The sequence below is a fragment of the Camellia sinensis genome, chromosome 5, assembly GCF_055761805.1.
Source record: "Camellia sinensis isolate YWXY chromosome 5, ASM5576180v1, whole genome shotgun sequence".
NCBI lineage: Eukaryota > Viridiplantae > Streptophyta > Magnoliopsida > Ericales > Theaceae > Camellia > Camellia sinensis.
This window is the reverse complement of record NC_138965.1, coordinates 164,613,913-164,639,904: the sequence shown is the minus strand read 5'-3', so window position 1 is coordinate 164,639,904 and position 25,992 is coordinate 164,613,913. Positions and strand designations below refer to the sequence as shown.

Genomic DNA, 25,992 nt, shown 5'->3' with positions numbered 1-25,992 from the left:
TCTAAAACACATCTCTCAAACACAAACCAAACATACCCTTTGAATTCCTTAAGCCTTTGTTTGGGATGTGTGTTGGTTTTTTGATTTTTTGATTATTTTAGCCTGTGATTAAAAAGTCTCGTTTAGGATGACTTTTTTGACTTTTGTGAACAAAAATTTAAATGATTATGGTTTAGATGTAACATTTTGTTTTGTTAACTTTTTAGCTTATTTTATCTTTTTGTGACTAAAATAGCAAAAAAAACGTATGACAAACGTAGCCTTAAGTTGACTTCCATTGGTAGCGAGTGGATCTTTAATCTAGTGGGTGAGTTGTTATTTTTAATTTATTGAGGCCAATATATATTAGGGATGTGAGCTCACCCAATGAGTATGTTTAAAATATAAATTTTAATTTTAAATTAAAATATATTAGGATATTTATTAATAAATCTCATCTCACAAACACGTACTCTAATTAGACCAAATTTTTTTCTATTGATCTGTTAAGTCTTATTAGTGGAGAGTTTCTTTCCGTGTGGTCCTATTTTTTATTTTGATAGTATTTTGGTGGACAGCTATACCCTTTTATTAATGTAGCAGGTATTGATGTGACACTCCAACGATGTGACACTTAAAAAAAATTAAAAATTCCTTAGTGTACTTTTTTCTAAATGTGACAACGTGGCAAGTATAACGTGACACTCAAAACTTGTACTCCAAAAAAAAAAAATAAAAGCTCTTTAGTATACTTTTCTCAAATGCGACAACGTGGCGAGTATGATGTGACACTTCAAAAAAAAATAAAATCTCCTTAATATACTTTTCTCAAATGTGACAACGTGACAAGTATGATGTGACACTTCAAAAAAAATAAAAACTCCTTAGTGTACTTTTCTCAAACGTGACAATGTGGCGGGTATGATGTGACACCTAAAAAAAATTAAAAACTCTTTAGTATACTTTTCCCAAACGTGACATATGACACTTCTGTTGGAAAATTTATAAAAACGTAGTTGTGAATTGAAACAGACTCCATTTTGAATGAAATGGTATAACCTTTCATGGTGTCTTTTTGTTTTAAAGGAAGGGTCAAACCTCCATTTGAATGAAAGGGTGCAACCCTTTCATGGTGTCTCTTTATTTTAAAGGAAGGGTTATGTCCCTTCTTCATGCCTTTTCTATTCAAATTGAATAGGTGCCAACAAAGCCTATATAAAGGCAACCCCATTCCAATTTTGATTGATTCCAAAAATTCATTTTCCTTGCCTTCATTTTGCTCTCTTGCATCCTTTATTCTTCATATTATTTTAGGAAAAATTTTAGAGAGTTATAGAACACAAGGTTCTAGTTCGCCGGACAAATTTGTTTGGAGTGCTACTACAAATTTGTGAAGATCATTATATCCTGGGAGATAGACACCACATAACCGTAAGCACCGTAGCAGGGCGAATCTGTCTTAAGGACAGAGTGTCACACACTCGACTTGGTCTTTTTATTTTTCGTTCGGATCGATAAAATAAATTCTGTAAGTTATTTATTTTATTTATTTGATTTTGTTTCAATTTATTTATTGTACACAGAAGATTGTTCCAACAATCTTGAGATAGATTCAAATTATTCTGTTTACAGAATTTTTCGTTTATTTCTTTTTTTCTTTCTTCTTCTTACAGAAATTATTTTATGTGATTTTACAAAATAATATTCTGGTTGGAAAATAAATAGTAGTAATATACTGTTTGACAGATGGTAGTAATATACTGTCTATTTTCTTTGACAACTAGTAGTAATATACTGGTGTCATTAACAATTCAGAATATTTATTTGTGAAGTTTGTCAGAAATTAATTTTGGTTTTTTTAATTTATTTCTGAGTGTTCATTAATTAAAAATAAATAAATAAATAAATTCATTTTTTTAATGATTGAAGTGTTACAGAAATTTAATTTTCTGTGTGGAATTAATTTGGTTAAATAAAATTTTATTTTATTTCCAAATTAATTGAAAAATAAAATTTTATTTTATTTAAGTTACATTCTTATTTCTTTTATTTTTACAGAATTTAATTCTGTGAATTTGGATTAATTTTCTGTGTAGTATAAATTCTAATTATAATTTTGTTTTATAATTTAGAATTCATGGCTACCGAAACAAATGCTCAAACAAGTACTAGTGTGGTGGTTGCAATTGCGCCAACACCCTCTCCTGTTGTGACAGTGCCGGTAAATCACGGTGAGAAGCCAAAGAAGTTCTCAAGAGCTGATTTTAAAAGATGGCAATAGAAAATGTTGTTCTATCTTACAACTCTGAACCTGACTTGTTTTCTCCGTGAGGATGCTCCTATTTTTAAAGAAGATGAAACTGACCGGCAAGTGGTTGCTGCGGTCGATGCTTGGAAACATGTTGATTTCCTTTGTCGGAACTACATCTTGAACGGACTTGACAACACATTATACAACGTTTACAGTCCTACAAAGACAACAAAGGAATTTTGGGAGTCTTTGGAGAAAAAAATACAAAACGGAAGATGCCGACTCAAAGAAATTTGTGGTTGGCAAATTCCTGGACTTTGTTATGGTTGATTCTAAAACTATGATTAGCCAAGTTCAAAATCTCCAACTCATTCTGCATGAGATTCACGTAAAAAGCATGTCTTTCAGTGAATCCTTCCAACTTACAGCCTTAATTGAGAAATTACCACAAGGCTGGAAGGAATTCAAAAACTACCTCAAACACAAGCGCAAAGAAATGTCTTTAGAAAAATTAATTGTGCGTTTGAGGATTGAGGAGGACAACCGTAATTCTGAAAAGCGGGCTAGTAAGCATCCTATGGAGTCTAAGGCAAATGTGGTGAAACATGCTCCAAAAGCAAAGAAACGGAAGTTTTCTGGAGAAAGTTCATCACAAGGCTCTAAAGGAGAGAAAATTAAAAAGTACAAGTTTAATGGCAAGTGTTACATCTATGACAAAAAGGGACATCGGGCCAAAGATTGTCGTAGCAAAGGCAAAGGCAAAAGAATAACAAGTAAGAAGCCTGCTCACGCCCATATAACTGAAGTGGACAATCTTTCCAATGGTGTAGATGACATCAATCTTTCAGCAGTTGTTTCTGAGGCAAATCTTGTCAGAAATCCTAAAGAATGGTGGGTGGACACTGGTGCTTTTCGTCACATTTGTGCCGACAAAAAGATGTTCACATCTTATTCTATAGTGGACAACGATGAACAACTTTTTATGGGCAACTCCTCAACTTCCAAAGTTGAAGGACAAAGGAAGATTGTTCTGAAGATGACATCTGGAAAGGAACTCACTCTCAACAATGTGCTGCATGTACTGGACATTCGTAAGAATCTTGTTTCCGAATCTTTGTTGAGTAAGAATGGATTTAGGCTAGTGTTTGAGAGTGATAAATTTGTACTTACTAAGAATGGGATGTATGTAGGAAAAGGTTACATGTCTGATGGCCTTTTCAAGATGAATGTAATGACCGTTGTACCCTCAGTTATTAATAAAAATACATCTTCTTCTTACTTGCTTGAATCTTCAAATTTATGGCATGGTACACTAGGACATGTTAATTATGGATCTTTACGTAGATTAATTAAGATGGAATGTTTATCTAAATTTGACATTGATTCAAATTATATGTGTGAAATTTGCGTTGAGGCAAAATTATCCAAAACTCATTTCCATTTAATTGAAAGAAGTACGGAACCACTTGAATTAATCCATAGTGACATTTATGATTTTAAATCAATTCAAACTAGAGGTGAAAAAAAGTATTTTATCACTTTTATAGATAATTGTACTAGATATAGTTATGTTTATTTAATTCGAACGAAGGATGAAATTTTGGAAACTTGGTATGAAAATTAAGAAACTTAGATGTAGCGACCCTAATTTTCTTAAGTCATTATTTAATATTATTATGGTTATTATTATCTTATTTTATTTTTGACTTTGTTAATTGTGTGGTCACATGAGTATTTAATTTGATATTTAATGAATTTAATGTGGTAATTAATTAATTTAATGTGTTATTTAATTGTGTATAATTAATCTAAATATTTAAATATTTATATTTGTTACATATAAAAAAAAGAGGTGTTATATAGATATATATATATATATATATATTTAATCTTATATTTGTATTTATATATATTATAATTATGTTATATTATATAATATAATATTATATAAAGTGAATTAGGTTAGAATATGGATGGAGGAATCAAAGAAAAGAAAGAGAGGAGCAGTTGTACGGCGCCGAGAGAGAGAGAGAGAGAGAGAGATCAAAACATAGTGTTGTGTGTGGCTGTGAGTGGATTTGAGGAATCAAGAGGAACGGTGAGAGGAAGAAAAAAAAAAGAGGAGTAGAAGGAAGAAAAAGATTAGGGTTTTATTTTGGTGGTTTCATTAATCATTCAAATATTTTTTTGATCTTTAAAATAATATTGTGAGTACAAAACCCACTTCTCTTGATTTATATTTAATTTGTTGTTTTTATTTATTTATTTTTATTTATTTGATGTTGAATTGATTTCATATTTTTATGTAGATGATTGATTGATTTTAATTATTTTGATCAGTTGTGTGTGTAAGGTTTAGGGTTTTTAGATGATTGATTGATTTTTATTATTTTGTTTAGTTGTGTATGTAAGATTTAGGGTTATTAGTTGATTGATTAATTTTAATTATTTTGATTAGTTGTGTATGCCATGTTTAGGGTTTTTATGTGGATTTATTTTATGGTTGTAATCACATTCATGGTTATATGAAATTAAAATTAATTAGGAACCCATAGATAAATTCCTTACACTCCACTATGACTCCATGGATTGTTGTTTTATTTGAGTGATGGTGAGAAAGAGTGTATGAGAAAAAAAGTGAGGATTATGAGATTTATTTGAATGCCTTAGGCTTGGCATTATTATGTTTGTTCTCATGAGTGAGATGTTTTGTATATATATATTGTTGCCTCGTTCTCATAAGTAGACGAGTGCTTTGATTTACGCGTGTACGTATATGCTAACCATCCGAGAGGTGTGGGTCAAACTCGGGACGGTATCCCCATGCAAGTTTGGCTTTGGAGCAGTGTTAGGTATACGGGAGGCACATGGGATATATGTGTAGACCGGAAGTGGAGGCCGAAGTGGTAGAGTTAAGGTACAAAGAATTAAATTACGAGTTTATTGATATAGTGTGAATTGTGTTGATTTGTATATCTTGAAAACTAGTAAACGGCCTCGGTAAATTATGAAAGTTGAGCAGAGGTATGTATACGTAATTCTAGACAACTTTTGTGTTTCAACGTTTTATTAAAAAGATCGATTAGAATTTATAATTGGATGATCTTGGTTATTGTAGTTTTGATTCATTTTAGCAATGCAGATTTTAGAGATTGTTTTAATCCACGAAACGAGCTCATTTTTATTGATTTCACGTAAACTAAAGTAAAATGTTATTCTTTGCACTTTTCATGTTTTGAACTTTTTCGAAAAAAATCATCTTAGGGAAGTTTTTGTTCGTTTTCAATTTTAGATTTTTCGATTGAATTCCGTCTAGGTTTTTCTATCAAGTTTTTCTCTCAACCTATTTAGTTTCTGTTCAATTCATTCGAATTCTCTTTTAGGAAATTTGATTCTATACAACTTTTGTTCTTTGAGTTTTAGTCAATTCGAATAATTTAAGCATGAAACAGTGCATTTTTATACTTCTTCAGCAAGTTACTTATGATTAAATTATACTAACTTTATTTTTTTTTGCAGGATGGTGGGTCTTACTAACTTTTTATGCAGGGCTGACCCACCATATTTTTATTTCTATTTTGTTTATTTTATACTCAATTTATATTTTGTTGTGTACGGGCTCAGGAAACTATCCATTCGTCTCGGTGTGGTTGGAACTACTTGCCTTGTCCCGTCACAAGAATTAAATGTATTTTTGTTTGTGTCTGGTGGACACGTGGGTGTTAAATCTTGTAATCATCCCAGTATACCTGTATACTGACCCGTTTTGTCTCTTGGCAACTCGGGTGCGTTCTATTGAGCGCAGTCAAGCTTCCTTTGCAGGATTAGTTAGGGCTACGCTAGTGACGTGGAATTACTATAGTTGTTGGACTTGTCGTTTGGACTTCTTTTGTTTTCTTGAGCTTAGGGTTGATATTAGTTTATGTATTTTTTTTTTTTTTTATGACTTTAGTATTGAAATAATTTGGTATGGTTTGTAACCGTACATTATTTAAGTTATTTTGACTATTTATTGTTACTTTAATGTTGACGATATTGGTTAGTTATGAAATTATGGTGGATGGTTTGGTTAGCGTTTAGTTTTTTTGTTTCACCCCTAGGATTTGGATGATGGAATATTAATTGGGGTTTAGTTCTAATTTAATATTTAATTGTCCAAATTTTAAGACGTGACATTAGAAGTGATAGAGGGCATGACATTAGAAGTGATAGAGGGCGTGACATTAACCGTACATTAATAAGGTTTTATAAAGAACATGGAATAATTCATCAAACCACCGCTCCTTACTCACCTCAGCAAAATGGAATTGCTGAAAGGAAAAATAGGACTTTAAAAGAAATGATGAATGCTATGTTAATAAGTTCTGGATTACCTCAGAACTTGTAAGGGGAAGCAATACTTTCAACAAATTATATTTTAAATAAAGTGCCCCGAAAGAAAGTGAATCAAACACCTTATGAATTGTGGCATGGAAGAGTATCATCCTACAAATACTTAAAAGTGTGGGGGTGTTTGGTTAAAGTGGCTATTTCTAGTCCTAAAAAGACTAAGATATGTCGTAAGACCATTGATTGCATTTTCATTGGTTATGCCAAGAATAGTAGTGCATGTCGATTTTTGATTTATAAATCAGAACATACCGAAATGCATGTAAATACTATTATTGAGTCTCGGAATTCATCATTCTTTGAACATATATTTCCAAATAAGACTAGACGAGAAACTAGTACTAATAAAAGATCTTTTGATGCTATTAGTATTAATGATCAAGAACAAGATCAAGAGCAAGAAATAGATCAAAATGAGGAAGAGGAACTTAGGCGTAGTAAACGTGCTAGAACCTCAAAATCTTTTGGTCTAGATTTTCTAACATTTTTGTTAGAAAATGAGCCTTTAACTTTTAAAGAGGCTATGTCCAGTCCTGAGGCTCCTTTATGGAAAGAAGCTGTCAATAGTGATGTTGAATCCATCTTGCAAAATCACACTTGGGAATTGGTGGATTTGCCACCAGGTTGTAAACCTCTTGGGTACAAGTGGATTTTCAAAAGAAAAATGAAAGCAAATGGATCAATTGACAAATACAAGGCAAGACTTGTAGTCAAAGGGTATAGTAAAAAAGAAGGTCTAGATTACTTTGACACATACTCACCGGTTACTAGAATAATATCCATAAAAATGCTAATTGCTATTGCGTTTTGTACAATCTAGAAATTCATCAAATGGATATGAAAACCGCTTTCTTAAATGGTGAGTTAGATGAAGAAATTTACATGGAACAACCAGAAGGTTTTTCTGTTCCAGGAAAAGAAAAGAAAGTGTGTAAATTAGTTAAATCATTATATGGTTTAAAACAAGCGCCAAAGCAATGGCACGAGAAATTTGATAAGGCAATGATGTCAAATGGATTTAAAATTAATGAGTGTGACAAATGTGTTTATATTAAAAATACAGACAAATGTTATGTCATTGTATGTCTTTATGTAGATGATATACTCATCATAGGTAGTAATAATGAAATGATCAAAACTACCAAGAAAATGTTGAATAAACATTTTGACATGAAGGACATGGGCATTACTGATGTAATTCTTGGTATGAAAATTACCAAAACATCAGAAGGTTGTGCTTTGTCACAATCTCATTACATTGAGAAAATACTTGACAAATTTAGCAAAGATGATGATCATCTTGCTAGAACACCTGTAGATATTAATTTGTTTCTATCTAAGAATGTACAAGAAAGTATTTCTCAATTACAGTATGCCCAAATTATTGAAAGCTTAATGTACTTGATGAACTGCACTCGCCCGGATATTGCTTATGCAGTAAGTAAATTAAGTAGATATACAAGCAATTCAGAAGTATAACACTAGAAAACAATTATAAGGGTTCTAAAATATCTCCGATTTACTCGTAACATTAGACTAAATTATACTAGATATCCAGCAGTACTTGAAGGTTACTGTGATGCAAGCTGGATATCGGATACTAGAGACTCAAAATCAACCAGTGGGTATGTCTTTACTCTTGGTGAAGCGGTTGTATCTTGGAAATCTTCCAAACAGACTCGCATTGCTAGGTCTACTATGGAATCAGAACTCATAGCTTTAGACAAAGCTAGGGAAGATGCAAAATGGCTTCTCCACTTTCTTGAAAATATTCCAATGTGGCCAAAATCAGTGCCTGCTATATGCATACATTGTGATAGTCAATCAGTAATAGGTAGAGCACAGAGTCATGTATATAACAGTAAGTCACGACACATTCGCCGTCGACATAATAACGTAAAACAACTACTCTCTAATAGAATTATTTCTATTGAATATATGAAGTCTAAAGACAACATAGCGGATCCACTAACCACAGGGTTAACAAGAGAGTTAGTTGAGAATTCATCAAAGGGAGTGGGACTTAAGCCTATTAAATAAGAGTTACCACAACAGCAACCCAACCTAGTTGACTGGAGATCCCAAGATCCAGGTTCAAAGGGACAACTAAGTTATGAATGACTCAGAAGGATCACTGAGGAGTCCAACTCCTATCCATTTCTAGGATGAAATAAGTGACGTCTGCAGCGTTTTAGGTTAAGTAAAATTTTAATGATTCTTATAGCTAGGTAAACCTAGTGGAGTATGGCAGGATACTCTTCATAAGAATCACCTATGTGAGTGTGAACTGGGCCGGTTCTATGAGATTTGTGAAGGGCTACAATTCTCTAGAGCACTCATGAAAGACCAGGTTGTTCAGGGCCAAAATAAACACAATAGTGAGAACTAAACTGTGTCTGGTGATATACTGTGTGAGTTCTATTGTCTTGGTTTACACAAACGGCTGAACAGTTCAAGACATCATGTTCACTGGTTAGCTAGTAAATCCGATAGTGTCTCACAAGGGAAGGTTCAAAGCCAAAAGCTACCTATCCTTTGCAGAATATTTTCAATTTCTGTACTTTCTGTATTTACATCATGTTGTTGCATTTTCTTTTTGTCAATTTCATTCATGTGGGGGATTGTTGGAAAATTTATAAAGAGGTAGTTGTAAATTGAAATAAACTCCATTTTGAATGAAAGGGTGTAACCTTTCATGGTGTCTTTTTGTTTTAAATGAAGGGTCAAACCTTCATTTGAATGAAAGGGTGCAACCATTTCATGGTGTCTCTTTATTTTAAAGGAAGGGTTATGTCCCTTCTTCATGCCTCTTCTATTCAAATTGAATAGGTGCCAACAAAGCTTATATAAAGGCAGTCTCATTCCAATTTTGATTGATTCCGAAAATTCATTTTCCTTGCCTTCATTTTGCTCTCTTGCATCATTTATTCTTCATATTATTTTAGGGAAAATTTCAGAGAGTTATAGAACACAAGGTTCTAGTTCGCCGGACAAATTTGTTTGGAGTGCTACTACAAATTTGTGAAGATCATTGAATCCTGGGAGATAAATGCCACATAACCGTGAGCACCATAGCGGGGCGAATCTGTCTTAAGGATAAAGTGTCACACACTCGACTTGGTCTTTTTATTTTTCGTTCGGTTTGATAAATAAATTCTATAAGTTATTTATTTTATTTATTTTATTTTATTTCAATTTATTTATTGTACACAGAAAATTGTTCCAACAACTTCAACATGGCAGGTATGATGTAACACTCTAGAAAAATTAAAAACTCTTTAGTGTACTTTTCTCAAATGTGACACCCTAACGTGGCGGGTATGATGTGACACTAAAAAACTCTTTAGTGTACTTTTTCCAAATGTGACATTCTAATGTCGCAAGCAAATGAGTCATTACACATCCAAAATAACTAAATGGATCACACAAAAAAAAAAAAAAAAAATGGGACTATGTGGATTACAAGTCCAAAATATGGGACTTATTGGTCAATTTCTGAAATATATTTTCTATATTGTTCAAGTGGTAAAAGTGTTCTTTATTAAGCCAATGGTCATACGTTCAGGTCATGTTCCCTTCTTGTAACTACTATTTTTTTCCTTTTGGATTTGGATAAAGAAATTGATACTTAGTGCAAGATGAGAAGCCCACTTGGTATAGAAGATTTGGACTCTCTTCCTTAAATCCTCTTTCAGATTTGGTCCTTAACTCAGATTTGATATTTGCCTCACCAACTTGGCCATCACCATCTTATCTAACTTTAGATCTTCTCATAGTCCGAAATCATCGCCTTAACTTCTTCACCATCACGTCCAAAACTTTAAGATCTAGTTTCAATTCTTCTCACAGTCCTAAATCACCACATTACCTTGTCCGTGCTCAAGCCCAAAACTTTAAGATCTAGTTTTAGATCTTCGCACAATCCTAAATCACCACAGTACCTTCTCCGTGCTCGAGCCAAAAACTTTAAGATGTGATTTTAGATTTTCTCGTAATCCGAAGGCCAATACTGCTTGTAACACGCTAGGTGATCACTTCAATTTAATGTTCTATCTTGACTAACGAAGGTAAGGTCTTCAGATTTTAAGTTGAAGGTTGCAAAGTGAATGAGTTTGGTGGCGACTTGGATCTTTTTTTCTTTTTTTTTTTTCCTGTTTGTTTTTTTTTTTAATTTTTAGTTTGTTAATATAATAATCTTTCTTGTAGAGGTTTGTTTCCCTCCCTTATAGGGGGCCTTTCTCCTTCTCTCTGGAGGTTTAGATCCTTTATTCAATGGAGGTTATTTATTTCTTTGTAAGTTTTTTGTGATACTACTATAATGGATTGATTGATCTTTTATCAATTTTACACTGAAGATTTTCTTTTAGATCTTAAAAAAAATATATATATATATATATATATATATAAAAAATAAAAGAGAGCAATTGGGCTTAGTGGGCTCATTTTGGTGCTAAAATCGAAACCATTTACCTTTCAGGACTCGTTGAATTAAATATTCATACAAAAAATTAAGATGATCAGGCATAAATAATTAAATGTTTAAATCATATTTGTCTTAAAAATAAAAATAATAAAAATAATTTTAAAAATAATCATCATTTTTTTATAATATAAATGTGATTTAAATATATAACTATCGATATTCAATTATTTTAATATTTTTGTAAGAATATGCTTTTAAAAAAATCTTAAAAAGTAAATTATTGGAATTATCCCAATCAAACCCTCAATAAACCCACCAAGCAATTCTCCCAAGTTGTCATTGATTTGAACTTAATGCAACAAGTTAAAAGCTTGTACTTTTCAGAGAGACGGCTGAAAGCAATGGAGACATATACCTTCTTCTTTTTTTTATTAGTATAGTGCTCTTTTGGAAAGCTAGTAAAAAGTCAACTTTTAACTTTTTATCAATTTTGGGTCATATCTCATCTCACATAACTTACTCACAAAAGACAAAATAAACTAAAAAAATCAAAAAATTAACCTTTTATTAACTTTCTAAAACACCCCATAATTGCATTTAACTTCTCTATTAGAAAATAAAAAAAACAATGGAGATTAATATAAATTTTTCTTTTTTATAGGGGTGGCCACATATATACTCAAGACGTTCAATTGAATATTCTACGACCGTTTGATTAGAAAAAATTTTAGTAAAAAGTAAAAATAAAAGAAAATGAAGTAAAAGAAAAGAAATAAATAAATATATATATATATATTTTCTTGCAGATATTTGATCAAGATGAAAATTTTGTAAGAAAAAATAGAAAAATTTAAAAGTTTAGATCTAGATAACTCACATGTTCAATTTTGCTTATGTTTTCTTGTGTTTTTTCCAAGAAATAAAAAATTAGTTACAATGCTAATACGGGTTATACAAGAAAATTAGTTTTTGTATACTTTCCACCATTTTCAAACTAAACAAACCCATAGAAGTTAATTTTTTGGGAGACTTATTTATAAGTCCTTTTTCACACACTTATGATAGATTAAGTCCTAAGTAAAAACTTATATTCTCATAAGTCCTATGGAAATTTACTTGACATATTTACCCTTAATAGTAGATGTTAATATCATATCCATATACATTAATTTCGAAATTCAGAAAACATTTTGAAACCCCCAAAATAGGCTGATTCAGTTGTATACATTTCGAAACTCACCACGAACAGCAGAAGGGGCGCGATTCGATAGAGACGATCGACGGGAAGGTGACAACAGTTACCGTTTACAGTGAGAATGAGGAATGATGACTCCGAAACGTAAGTGTGCATTTATTTATTTGACTTTTATTAACAACCCAAAACTAGGGTTTGTGTGACCTTCAGTCGTAACCTGCTTTGTTATTTGTATGTTTTGTGAGAATTGTGATGAATAATTGATTTTATTGTTTCCGAATTGGAAATAATATGTATGTTGGGATTGTACGATGGAGGTTATGCGGGTTGACCAATGTGGGTGATTTATGCTTGATTCGTTGTTGAATTGGGTTTGCTAGACTATTTTGGGGGCCACAGTCACAATCATTATTTGATTTTTTTTTTTTTTTCGATCCGAGCATAGTATTGGGTTTGGTAGACTATTTTGGGGGTTTATCGTTGTGTGTTGTACAGTTAATGAATGTGATTGTGGCCCAATATGAAATTAGTGTCGGATGTGAGTGGACGCACATGTAAGTTGGACTGTGTGTACAGTGCCACGTTGTGGTATGATGTCGTTTGGTTGTTTTCACTCAGATATACAAATGTGACAAATTACAAATTTGACAAATTACACGCACACCTCTGTCACAGTTACATCAAACACTTCTCAGTCACATTTGAAAACCATGGCGCGTAATTTGTAACAGTTACGTCAAGTACTTCTCAGTTACATTTGAACCTATGGCCGTGAATGTGTGCACGTAATTTGGCACAGTCATGGCCGTGAATGTGTGCCCGTAATTTGTCACAGTTACGTCAAGTATTTCTCAGTCACATTTGAAAACATGGCCGTGAATGTGTGCGCATAATTTGTCACAGTCATGGCCGTGAATGTGTGAGCATAATTTGTCACAGTTACGTCAAGTACTTGTCAGTTACATTTGAAACAATGGCTGTGAATGTGTGCGCGTAATTTGTCACAGTTACGTCAAGTATTTCTCAGTCACATTTGAAAAAATGGCTGTGAATGTGTGTGCGTAATTTGTCACAGTTACATCAAGTATTTCTCAGTCACATTTGAAACAGTGGCTGTGAATGTGTGCGCGTAATTTCTCACAGTCATGGCCATGAATGTGTGTGCGTAATTTGTCACAGTTATGTCAAGTACTTCTCAGTCACATTTGAAAACATGGCCGTGAATGTGTGCGCGTAATTTGTCACAGTTACAAGTACTTCTCAGTGACACTAGTCACATCATGAACAAACTAACATGCAATGTTACGTATTGCTATTAAAGTACATATTCACATACGTTATCAGTAGGATCTTGCTTGTATATGAAATGTGAATTTTTGGTGGCATTTTTTTCAGGAGGCTCAATTAAACGTACACCATAGTCAGGCTCCAAGGCGAAAGTAAGCAGCAGTGAAGGGACTAGAACTGGTAAAAGATGGCGGTCTCAAACTCCGTCACAGAATGTGAACGCATTACGGCAAAGCAGTGCCCGTAAAGGAAAGAAGCTGAAATATGAGCCTCAACAACGACTGAACAAACAACCAACATTTTGCTACCATTCCAACATTGCTGGAATTGTAAAGCTGGTGGCAGTGTCAAAACTGAAAGATGAGCATTTGCAACATCTTCAGAAAACACCGTTCTGGTTGTTGTTGGATGCGATGCGAAAAACCGATCTAAACCAACATGAATTCCAAAAATGTGATGACATTGTAATAAGGATCATTCAAACATTTGTTCTAGATAAGTCGGCTTTCATGATTGGTGGTAAACACATTGGGCTTACGAGCATTGATATGTAACTAATATTTAGAATTCAAGGTGGTAAGAAGAGTTTAGATGTGTCACATGGGCCAAGACTCCCGACTGACTTCATCCAACGAAGGTGTCCCAAAATAGCACGCATAAACTTGAAGACCATTAAGGAACTATTAATGGATGCATTACTCGGGGACACTACTCAGGATCACCAGGATGTAGCAAAGTTACTAAGTTTGTACTTGTGTGGGCAGTTATTCTTTGCTACTTCAGGAGAGACCGTGGGATGGGGGTTCGTCCGGGTTGTAGAGGATCTAGACAACATGAAGGCATATGATTGGGCTGGAGCAATCTGCACAACTTTGATGGAGTCAATTAAGGGATTTTACTCTAAGCCTGAAAAAGTTACTGGATATGTTACTGCCCTACTTGTAAGTGCTCTGTTTTTTTTTTTCCCACAATATAATTTTGTATTTGTTTTGAAAAACTTTCACAGCTAATATTTTTAACCCATAGTCACACAACTTTGGATATGTGAGCACACTAACTTGATACAAGCAGATCGTGGAGATGGATTTCCAAGGTTTATGAAATGGAATATCAGCAAGTTGGTCACAAGGATAAGAGCAGTGGACATTGAGCAGCCAAATGATGTGGAAGTACAATTTTCTGTACCGTTAGAGTAAATACTAGATGTGCCTATTTACTATTTTTGATTTTTGATTTTTAAATTGTTTGCAGGTTGTGGTAGGAGATCTGCACATCAGTCATTCTGAACGGCGCTTCATGAAGACAAAAGACGTTAAACAAATTGGAGCAAAGGCCGAATGTTCAAAGCGCAGTGGGATTGGTGCTGAGAGTAATGATCAGTGTGCTCGGGGTGCATCTATGTCTGAAGAATACCAGAGAGCACTGTTTGATATTGGTGTGCTTAAGATAGAAGTAGTACGCAAATCTGATGTCATATTTGCATTACAGACAGAACTAGCAACAATGAGGGCAGCGTACAAAGAAAAATATGCCAAGTTAGAACAAGAAATCACAGTGAACAATAAGCAGAAGGAATATGACATTGAAAGGATGCAGCAGCTAGTGGATGAACTTAATGACAAAAACGCGAAGCTCGTGGAACAGTTGGAGGAGTACGTAGTCCATGAATACACCTAAGCAGCTACTCGTGTACAGGAGATGAAGCAAAGTAACGAGGAAATGTACCACTGTGACGCAAACGTACTTGCCATTATGCCATTGTCAACATCGTTTCCATCTGATGTGAATGAGAAGACAGAGTTGCAAGGGATGGATACTCATGTGACCCCGATCAACGACATTGGGCAAATGGCATGTGATGTGGATTTAATGGCTGGTATTAATCAAAACACTGGAACAACTGTGTTACAAAACTCGCTTGTGAGAAACATTAAAAAGAAAAATAAGAAAGAGCATAAACTGCCAGAGTATGAATATCCACTGGTTTTGGGGAGGCAGATGAAACCATCTGATAGTGGTGTGGTCAATGAGGGTGAGTGTGACAGTAAACAAGAAATGGAAGATGACATCATTGAGGTTGACAACATTGCAGACCCAGATAGGACATTTTCTCGGTTCGACTTGACTAACCGTCTACCAATCTGGAAGTTGTTATCAACGCAAGAGAAAGACAAGCTTAAAGAAGTATATGAGAAAGGGGGTGACAGGTAGGTTATGCAACTTGCTCTTACCATTATGCAATGTTACATGAATTTATTGTTCAAAAAATGTATTGTAGTGCGCAAGTCTGGACTGGACCGTATGTGTTCAACTCTGTGTCTTTCAATGACATACGGGCGATTGTTAAGGGGCTGACATTACGAGGCAATGTAAGTATGGTATTTCTAATTACTCGTCAAACTTCTGAAGCTTCTTCACATAGAATGCAATTTACGTACATGTATACAAGGGAAGGAAAAATAAAAATTGTTTTCTTTTTCACGTAGGTCATTGATGCCTACGCGGAAATGCTGATGTACGAGCAGCAGATGAAGTCGCCTAAATCCGCGGATGATGAAAAATCATACATTTTTAGCACATTATGTTTGGTAAGACATGCAACTGAAAAAATGAATATTTTCATTTTTAGTTTGTCATTTTAAATTTCCAAAATGAATGTCTGCAGCCTACGATAAGAGATGTAGCCGAAGATGTACGTGACAGGTACTTGGCATTGCGTGCCCCGCATGCCCTGAAGGCCAGATATATTCAATTCCCAATCCACTTAGATAACCATTGGACACTAATGGTTTATGACACTGAGGAGGGGTTTTGGTTGCATTACAACTCTATGAAACCAAGACGTGGGAGGGAAGACAAACATTACTAGAAAGCGTCGTTGCTGGTTAGTAAACATCAATTATTTTCTTGCAGTGATATTTGTATTTTATTTTGGACAACAATACTAATTATTGTAATATAAATTTGACAATAACGTAGAAATCCTACTTTGAGGATTACATAAATCGCAAACTGAAGGTAGGCACTGTTGAAACACAAGACTTGGTGAAGGAGCTTCTAGTGGTTGATTATTGTCCACAACAAAAACCAAACTCGTAAGTTTGTTACGTTTCTTTGCAACGTATGTCATTCATGTTTCCGTACATTGCACGTGGTCTCTTTTGACATTGTTACTAATGACTTAAATTTTCGTGATAAGAATGATTGTGGAATTATAGTATGCTTCATTATGAAGCAACTTGTGCGTCACCTAGATGTTGACAAGTCAATGGGAGGGGGGAGCTGCAGAACAATGCGAGCCGGTATGGTGAAGTCATTTGTGAATGACAGGAGAAGGTCATTTGTGGCTGGCAATTGACTATCTACTGATGGTGGTATATAGGTGCAAATTTGATATTTTGGGTATATAATCACACTGTTTTTTCTTTGGAATGTTATTAAAAGCTTGTTGGTACAGGAAAAAATGGAAGTTTTTGATGTTTTTCGTAGCATTGTGAATATGGATTACTGATTAGTGTATTTTGTTTTGGGAATAGGCAACAATGGTTAATTGATTTTTTTGGGAATGCACTTTATTTTGTTAATATGGCTTTATGTGTCATTCAGTAATGTCAATAGGAATTTAAGGGCAGCAGGAATATTGGCTACATAAGTGTGAATCAGGTTGCATAAATGTGAATGTAATTGGTAATGCCACTCATAATGTGAGGTGAATGTGAATGGTAATGCCATAAAACAATGTGGGTTGTTCATTTCTAATACATAGATTGTGTTTGTGAATGTATGGCAGTGTTTGGTACTTGTATTAGGGAGTGTGAAATTACAAATGTGAAAGTGGTTGACTGAGGGTGAAGTTGTATGTAAATGTGATGGTGATTGTGACAGCGAATGCGAATGTGAATAACATAACAGGTTTGGTTGTGTACCTGTAACACCCAAAAAGTAAATGTGAATGTATCACAGTGTTTTGCACTTTTTTGCAAATGTGAAATACAAATGTGAATGTGGTTATGTGAATGTGAATGGTTACGTTTATGTGATGGTGAATGTGAAATTGGATGTGATTGTGGATGACGTAACAGGTTTGGTTGTATACCTGTTACGCCCAAAATGCAAATGCAAATGTATGACTGTGTTCTACACTATTTTTACGAATGTGAAATACAGATGTGAATGTGGTTGTGTGAATGTGAATTATTATGTTTATATGATAGTGAATGTGAAATAGGATGTGATTGTGTTTGTTACAAAATAAATGTCTTCTCACATATAAGGCCAGTGTGCAACACATATTATCTAACGTATTTTGCCGGTCTGAAACATACGTTTGCATGACCAAATAAGTAAACATGTAATAGCAACTTATGAATGAGACAGTGTGAAAGAAAAAATAGCTGAATGATCAATTGTAAACAGTGTCTTTACTTATTAAAATCTGTCACCAATTGGCTTCGATACATGCTACTACAATAATACGATGCTGCTGTTCAAAACAGATTACAAAAGTGAATGCTAAATGCCTATTACTAAATTGGTTCTTTACATGTCTTTCGGTTGTGACTGCCCATGCGCCCACATCGACCGCACCTAATCTGACTTAGTTTCTCTCCCCGAGAGGGTATTCGATTCTTCTTGGGTCGCCCTGGAGGACGTTTAATTGCCGGTGGATATATGATGAAGTCGTCTTCCGAGAATGAGGGTTTATCAACTGTTGGTATTGGCTGAATGTATCCAGAATAAGTGGCTTTATATTGATCAACAGTGAAAAATTGTTCAACAAATGTACTGAAATCCCTTCCACTACTCTGTATTGCAACCACCGCATGTGCACATGGGAATCCGTTCAATTGCCACTGGAAGCAAGAACATGAATGCTTGCCAACGTCTACCAACACCGTCGTAAATGAATGGACCTCATATATGTCTTCATTTGACTGCCTAACAATCCATGTGCAACCAGTGGAGTACGCCTCCCTAACACGGCTTTCCATTTTCGGACAAAGTAACCCATTCCAATTAGTAGCCAAAACTTTACGCTCAGCCCTCATAGTCATTATTTGATTTCTGATTGTATCAACCAACCTTGTGATTGGATAATTACGGGCATCAAGTATCCATTTATTAAACGATTCTGCAGCGTTCGAGGTCATCTCTCCATACCGTTTTCCCCTGTTCACATTATGAAAACATAATGAAAATACTATCACATATTGGGTACTTGCAATGTTAGCACATGTAAGTCTCGTACGAACCTAAAATATGCATTGGCCCAATGCTTCAGTGGCATATTTTCCAAGAAATTATTTATTCCAGATCGTCCTGTTCCTTTTAGCTTCTTCCAATGCTGCTGAAACGAAGCCTCGGTTGGAGCATACGCACATTCACGCAACTTCGCCATTAAACCAAAACGTACACGGTTGTCAACCCATCGTAATTTGTCCCTCAAATTTGCTTGGAGATGTTGTAAGCAGTACGCATGGTGTGTAGATGGGAATATAGCAGGCAAGGATTCAAGCAGCCCAATATTACGGTCCGATATGAAAGTTAATGCGCGAGCACTACTAACAACCTTTGTCAGTTGCTGTAAAAACCAAGTCCAATTTGTAGTTGTTTCAGAGTCAACAATTGCAAAAGCTAATGGGAATAAACCTGGCAGATTCAACAGGTTTACCTTAGATGAAATATTTTTAACAAAGTTTACATCCACATTAACAATTGTTTACAATTTGAATCGCACCACACACAATGTTAGTAAAATAGCATTAAATTGGAAACAATCTTGCAATTGGGGATCACCCACTACTGTAGTGGACTTAAAAAAAAAGGTTAGCCACAATGTAATGCGTTACTATATGGAAGTATAAAGTAATCATCATAAGAGACATACCTTTGTTTTCATCCTTCCCCGTCGCTGCAAGCAAATTGCCTTTAAATCTCCCTTTTAAAAAAGTGCCATCAAGAAACAATAATGGGCAGATATGGTTGAATCCGTCAATGCAAGCTTTAAATGAAATGAAGAACCGCTTAAATCGGCCAGTAGACTACTCAAAATCCAAGTTGACATAACTCCCAGGGTTGTAATGCATAACCGCATCCGCGTACCACCTAAGTTGATCAAATGAAGCATAGTAGTCACCATACACTTCGCCTCTTGCCTTCTCCACACCTAACCATGCTACATGGTAACTAACATTAAGGTCGTACTCCTTTTTTAGCTCAAACACGACGTCAGTAGGACGTGTAAGCAGCTTATCACGTAACCGATCACCGATAACATTGCAAACCAATTCAGAGTTAAGCCTGTTATTCTTCCCAGTGCGAACAATAGCACCACAACTATGCAAGTTGTTCAACCTCTTCAAGTAGAAATAACCATTGCATGTTTCAACCTTTCCATGTACCAACCATGAACACCCTTTTTGCTCTCGCAATGTGCACACTGCCGTAACCCGAACTGAGTCATTTTTAACAAATTTGAAGTCAAACCCACACTCAATAGCATATTTGGACAAAACCAAACGAAAAGCAGCAACACCCCCTTCAAAACATTGGCTGACATGACTAATGCCATGTGACCAATCAACTGTCATCAACATTTTCTCACTATGGTGACAATAATTGGCCAACAAATCTACACAAGGTTGGGAACTTGTAAATGGTTCACTGTCAGGATCCAGATGATTTGCAGACATAGTCCCACTGAATTGAGTACCTCGATTCAAATCATCCACCTCATTTTGTGAGTCAATCACAACGTTGATATGGGTAACGCCAATGGATCTTGCAATAGAAAACATGTTTTCCATGTCCACATCATTACACAACATCACTTGATTCTCGTGACACAGTAATTTGTAAGATATTGAAATCGATGATGGTGTCACATCCACCCACCTATCACATAAATTTTGTATCAAACGTTTTAATGTCAATCCATTAACACCCCTGACAGCAACCGTGGATGAACCGAAGGTGCAAAAAAGCATGATGTCCATATCCTGCACAACAAAATGAATGAAACATTAACCGTGACATACATCCTACAAAAAACAATCACAACATCACCTAACCCACATTCAATCACATTCAATTTTATATCTGCACAATGACAACCCAAATTAAATAACATACAAAGAGAAGTTAGATTAACATTAATATACATTCCAATAAATTCCATCAACCGATACAATTGTCACATTCAATTATAAAAAATAGAAACCAAAGACTTTGCGAAACGAGATGTGACACATATTTCCACAGTAAATACAAGAATCAGACAACACAATACAAAAACCAAGTACTTCTCCATGTGTATGTGAGCTACATTCATATACATTCCAATAGTATCCACAGACAAGCAAATATGACATTGAGAAAGAAGAAAATAAAGCCCAATAATTTTGCGATTCGTAACGTGACACATATGTTTTGAAAAACTAGCACAACTGCAAAACACAAACTAAATACAAACGAATGTAACACAGACCATCACCACATAACAGCCTTCGAATCTACAGAATTGCGCCAATGCAAGGCTGCACCATTTCGCAGAACGCAGCAACATTCTCACACTCTCAATTTCTAATCTAATAAGCTATCGTAAAATACTATTACAAAACGAAATGTGACATGTATGTGAACATTATAACACAATATCATTACCATGGAAGTTGATGCAAGATTACCATAACAAAGTCTACCAATGGATTGCTATGACAGATTGCGAAATTCATACGATATATGAGGACATTGAAAACAAAACATTCGAAAAAAAACCAGATCAACACTCACCAATTGAATAAGCAGACAACTTGATCTCCTTCCCTCAAACAATCTGACTCGAAAGCGGCAAGATGAAACAACCAAACCAGAGCAACACTCACCAATTGAAAACCTAACAGACTCCACGATCATGACGCATATCACGGCACCAAACAATATGGAAAGAAAACGGTTAACACATTGCAACATGTATCAAGGGTATAATAGTAAACTAATTCAATTAAAACACAACAGATAGAACTTAATGGAATACTTTCTAATTTAAATAGGACTTCAAACTTAATAAGAAATTTCTTAGGCTTAACATAGTATAAGTCTCCTTAATAGGACTTATAAATAATTTTCCCTATTTTTTTTTTCTTCTCTTTCTTTCATTTTCAATCTATTTCATTCTAAACAAACTAAGCCTAAAGTTTCTTTTTAGATGGGTCTTTTTAATCTACTCATAAGAGCAATGATAGGGAGTTTTAATATTTGAGCTCTAAAGAGAACTCTACACATGTGGCAAGGAAAAAAAAAACATAAATGATACATTCTTCTAATTTGGGACCTCTAAAAGAACACTAATGATGTGGAAAATCAAAAAAAAAAAAAAAAAAAAAAAAAACCAAGGCTAAAACATCACATCACATGGGACTCATACACCAATTTGAGCTATTAAAGATCTTAATTTAGAGCTTCAAATCTTTTTTCAAAAAAAAAAAAAAACAAACAAACAAACAAACAAACACACAGGCACATACATCACATCACAAATAGACCCCACCCATTTAGAGCTCCTCTAAAACTCTCTTTCTAGCGCCCTTAATCATTGTTCCTACTCATACTATGGACACCAGCCCTTTCAATCTTTGCACACACACTGCATATTTTACCCACATTATTTCTTTTATTTTTTAATGTAATGGTCTTATGTCAAGACCGAAAAGTAATTCTTAAAAAAATAAAAAATAATTCAAAAAGTTAGAAATCAAACAAAGAATTGAATATAAAAAAATTCATGAATGAATAGGCTTTTCAAGAACTGCACCTCTTTAATTTTTCAGAACTACACTCTACTAACAAACTGATAAAATCTCATTCATCCATATATTCTGAATAGTCAGTTCTATATTTGGTTCATTTGTTCTTAGATTTTTTCAAATAAAATAAATATATCCAAAAGATAGGTATATCTGTTTAATGCAACATGTTGAATTAGGACATTAAATTCTAATAATTGAGAATAAGATTTAAAATCTCAAGTTTAAGTCACTCCAAAAGATCATTGGAGATTGTCTGGTCGTTAATTTTAGGACTTCGACACTACAGGAAATTGGAGTTTTAGTGGCGTTTTAAAAACGCCGTTAAAAGCTTGGAAAACGCCGTAAAAAGGTACAGTGACGTTTAATATTTACGCCGCTGATACAGCCGTCGCAATAGCTCTACGACGTTTGAAAAACGTCGCTAAAAACATTAGATGGCGTTTTATAAAATGCCGCAAAATCTTTGACTCCGGTTATAACTTCCGTCAAGCTAACGTATGACGTCATTTAGTGGCGTTTTTTCAAAAACGCCACCTTTTTTGTGTGTGTGTGTGTGTGTGTGGGGCAAAACTAGAATACCATGAGCCACATAAATGAATAGCAATTTGGGCCCCTAAAGAATTTCTATTATTTGAATGTCATCTTCCAATCAAAGAACAAAAAACTGAAGGCTACATTTCTGTTCTCTAAATTTCATCATATAGAAAAATAAAAAAATGTCATGTTACATGTAAAGAGTAGTGTGCATCAAATACACACACATATATGAAGCACCTTTTCCAATAATCTGCAGAGAGAGAGATCGGACAAAGTCAATATAGTTGTGTGGTTGGCAGGGATCCCCTCTTATTAACCATCAATAGAGATGCAACTACATCAACCTGTCACTGTAATATGGGACCCAAACATAAGTTTTCCATCCCACCCCCTTCTCCAGCTTTCAATCTTTTCCCAAACAACTCAAAAACTCCTAAGACAATGCTCCATGTGTGGTGATACAACCCCTGGACAAACCCAGGCAACTCGACCAAGCGTTGTAGCACTATTTTCTATAAGTGACTTATTGAGCTCCTGCTCAACATCAAGAAATGTAACTAATTAGAGATAACAGTCCGAAACATACACCCATGCCCACAAGTGTGTGCACGCATACACATGCATGACTGGAAAATAGCAAAGAAACAATCACCTCAGCATGTTGAAGAATCGGGATCAAGAAAGAAATGACTGTCATCACTATTGGAGAAATTTCTTGACGAACCTGAAATTATTAGTTTACAAAATGTCAAAATACTTCTAGTCTAGGAAAGGGCATTGTTGATAAATTTGTGCACCCCATTTACTATTTGATTCAAAAAGGAAACCAACAAGAAACACATGCCCCAAATAATAAACATAGACATGAAAGAAATGAGATGCTTAGCAATCAAATGAAACCTCAACACAACTCATGTTAGCATGAAAAATAAATAGACTGAACATGGTCACTGCACTATTTTTTTCCTTTTTTCGGTTGACCTCCCCAACCCAGATGAAGGCATTATTCAAACTAGGTCTTTGGTACAACTGCCAAGAGACTTTACTAGTTAAGCTAGCCAGCAATGCCAAAACATAGAATAATTTAACATTTTGAAATTTATTTTGTTCAGACTATTGACTCCATAAGATATATGGACATAGGAAAAGGGGAAGAAAAAAAAATAATTTTTGAAAAAAAAAGGGAGGTATCAAAATGTGTGTCAAATGTAAGTAGACAGCAAATAGATTTTAAAAAGAATAAACATACACACATAAATAAATAAGCTCTTTGATCATCAAATTTTACTTGTGCAATTCACTAGATTTTTTTGGCAAAGAATACTGTCATTCCTACAAACAATTTGTGAACCACATAACATTTCCAAGCATCAAAGACTGTAATAAGAGTATCAGAAGTGAAATGAATATGTAGCTTTATTGTCCGGATAAGACAACTTTCACCATGTCAAGAAGCTACTTGAAGCAAATTTAATTGGCATTCTAAAAATGAACTATAAAGTTGGCAGAAATTTCAGATGTATGGCATGAGGAAAAGGATCATGTCCAGGCTCACGGATTTACATCCCGCTCAGTTTTAGGACATGTAGCATGTACAAAGTAACTGGACCTTGCCTTTTTTTCAATTAAGTTGCCCCTGCTAAATAACAGGATCATTCTTCATGTTACATACTTTTAATATATTCAAGCACAAAATCAAGAAGATCAACTATGAAGACAAACATCTTTGACATCTCTTGTTTTAGGGTCATGGATTAATAATTTTCCTCATTTTAAAACAAAATGAACATTAATGATGTTTTTCCAGTCAATACACAAAATGATATGAAACATAAAGATCAAATCAGAAATTAGAATTATGCCCAAAAAAATTGAGAACCATGCAAAATTGGAAGTCATAAAAAGAACCCACATTTCAATGCGAGTCACAATTGTTTTAAGCCATAATTAACTAGTTGAAGAACAGAGAATGGTGCATGAAAATGCAATATTATCTAGATTCATTTTGATGCAAATAGGGAGGTGAAACTACCTTAACCGCTAATTCTCCAATTGCTCAACATGCATTGTTTGCCACAGAAATAGTTTCCTTCAGCTTAGGGATGCTCTGTAGAAAGTTTGTATAAGTAAATCTATGAAATAATAAGACTATCAGAAGGATCTCAAAAATCAGAAATCCATTCTACTTACCAGCTGCTTACTGGCAACATCAAGAAATTCGGACAAACGCGGGTGCAAATGAATAAGACAAACCTAATGAAATACAACAAAGGCCATAGTATTCATTGTCAATAAAAAGCAACATAAATATGTATATAAACAAGAAAAAAAAATAAAATTGAGCATGAGCTTCCAGAGGCACCAATTGGCCCTACAGCCCAATCATATCTAGTAGCCTACAAGTCTCAAATTGCAACCTGCCAAAACAGCGACTACCTGAGCTAATGATAGAGGCAAGAATGCTTTCCTATTGTTAGACCAAGAGAAAGTCATATAGTATAGTATATATACACTTTTGACTTACTCTTGCAAGGTCACCAAGCAATGCAAAGGCACTTTGTCGGATATCAGGAGCATCGTCCATGCAACATTGAAGAAGCAAATCCCTCAAACTACTTTGTGAAACCTGTAGAATGATTCACGACAGAACACAGGGACAAGATAATTAATATAAAAGACATAATAGTCAATAGTCCGTTGAAACAAGGCTATGTCTGGCCAACAAATTTTAATGCACAGGGTACATCCACAGCACATGCAACACAATAGACTCCTCCATAATGACAGTCTATGAAGATAAAATTCTAAACACATGGAGGAACAGGATAGTAGCTTTGGTTTTGACTTCTAATTGTAAATTATAGAGTTTTTATTTCTCCCTTTTTCCCCCTTTCCTTCCAAATTTCTCAGCAACCAAACTTATACTATACAAAAGAAATAAATAGAATGAACAACATAAACTCATTCATATTGGTATCAAAAAAATAAGCTAAATCTGGAAAGCATTGATTTCAGAAAAAAAATAACTATGCTAACTACTCAAGAACTCGAGGAGGCTGATAAGATTTCCTCCATGACAAGCATCCACTTTTCAAGCATTCCCAAACCCTCCAACACACACAAA

The 25,992-nt window shown here is 34.5% G+C and overlaps 1 protein-coding gene and 1 long non-coding RNA gene across 3 annotated transcripts; both read right to left on the bottom strand.

Annotated features, from left to right (window-relative positions):
* Window positions 1-18,050: 18,050 nt before the first annotated feature.
* On the bottom strand, window positions 18,051-21,438 carry LOC114282312 (uncharacterized). Its single transcript, XM_082872292.1, has 5 exons — window positions 21,316-21,438; window positions 19,592-20,522; window positions 19,412-19,462; window positions 18,777-19,173; window positions 18,051-18,693 (listed from the first exon to the last, which is right to left on the bottom strand). Exons 1-5 carry the CDS (start codon window positions 21,436-21,438, stop codon window positions 18,051-18,053), a joined length of 2,145 nt encoding a protein of 714 aa, XP_082728418.1.
* Window positions 21,439-22,935: 1,497 nt separating this feature from the next.
* LOC114293398 (uncharacterized) lies at window positions 22,936-25,578 on the bottom strand. 2 transcript variants are annotated; one of them, XR_014330445.1, is made up of 5 exons: window positions 25,393-25,578; window positions 25,059-25,121; window positions 24,901-24,975; window positions 23,521-23,592; window positions 22,936-23,402 (listed from the first exon to the last, which is right to left on the bottom strand). It is a non-coding gene; the product is annotated as an uncharacterized LOC114293398 (long non-coding RNA). The 2 variants fall into 2 exon arrangements; XR_014330446.1 differs by lacking the exons at window positions 24,901-24,975; window positions 25,059-25,121; window positions 25,393-25,578 and having other exon boundaries at window positions 23,521-23,724.
* Window positions 25,579-25,992: the final 414 nt, after the last annotated feature.

Coding starts and splice junctions, on each gene's coding strand:
- LOC114282312 (XM_082872292.1), bottom strand. CDS start 21,438: ATGATCGTGGAGTCTGTTAGGTTTTCAATTGGTGAGTGTTGCTCTGGT. Junction 20,523..21,315: donor GTTGTCTGCTTATTCAATTG/GTGAGTGTTGAT, acceptor TTTGTTGTGCAG/GATATGGACATCATGCTTTT. Junction 19,463..19,591: donor TATGCATTACAACCCTGGGA/GTTATGTCAACT, acceptor CTTTTTTAAAAG/GGAGATTTAAAGGCAATTTG.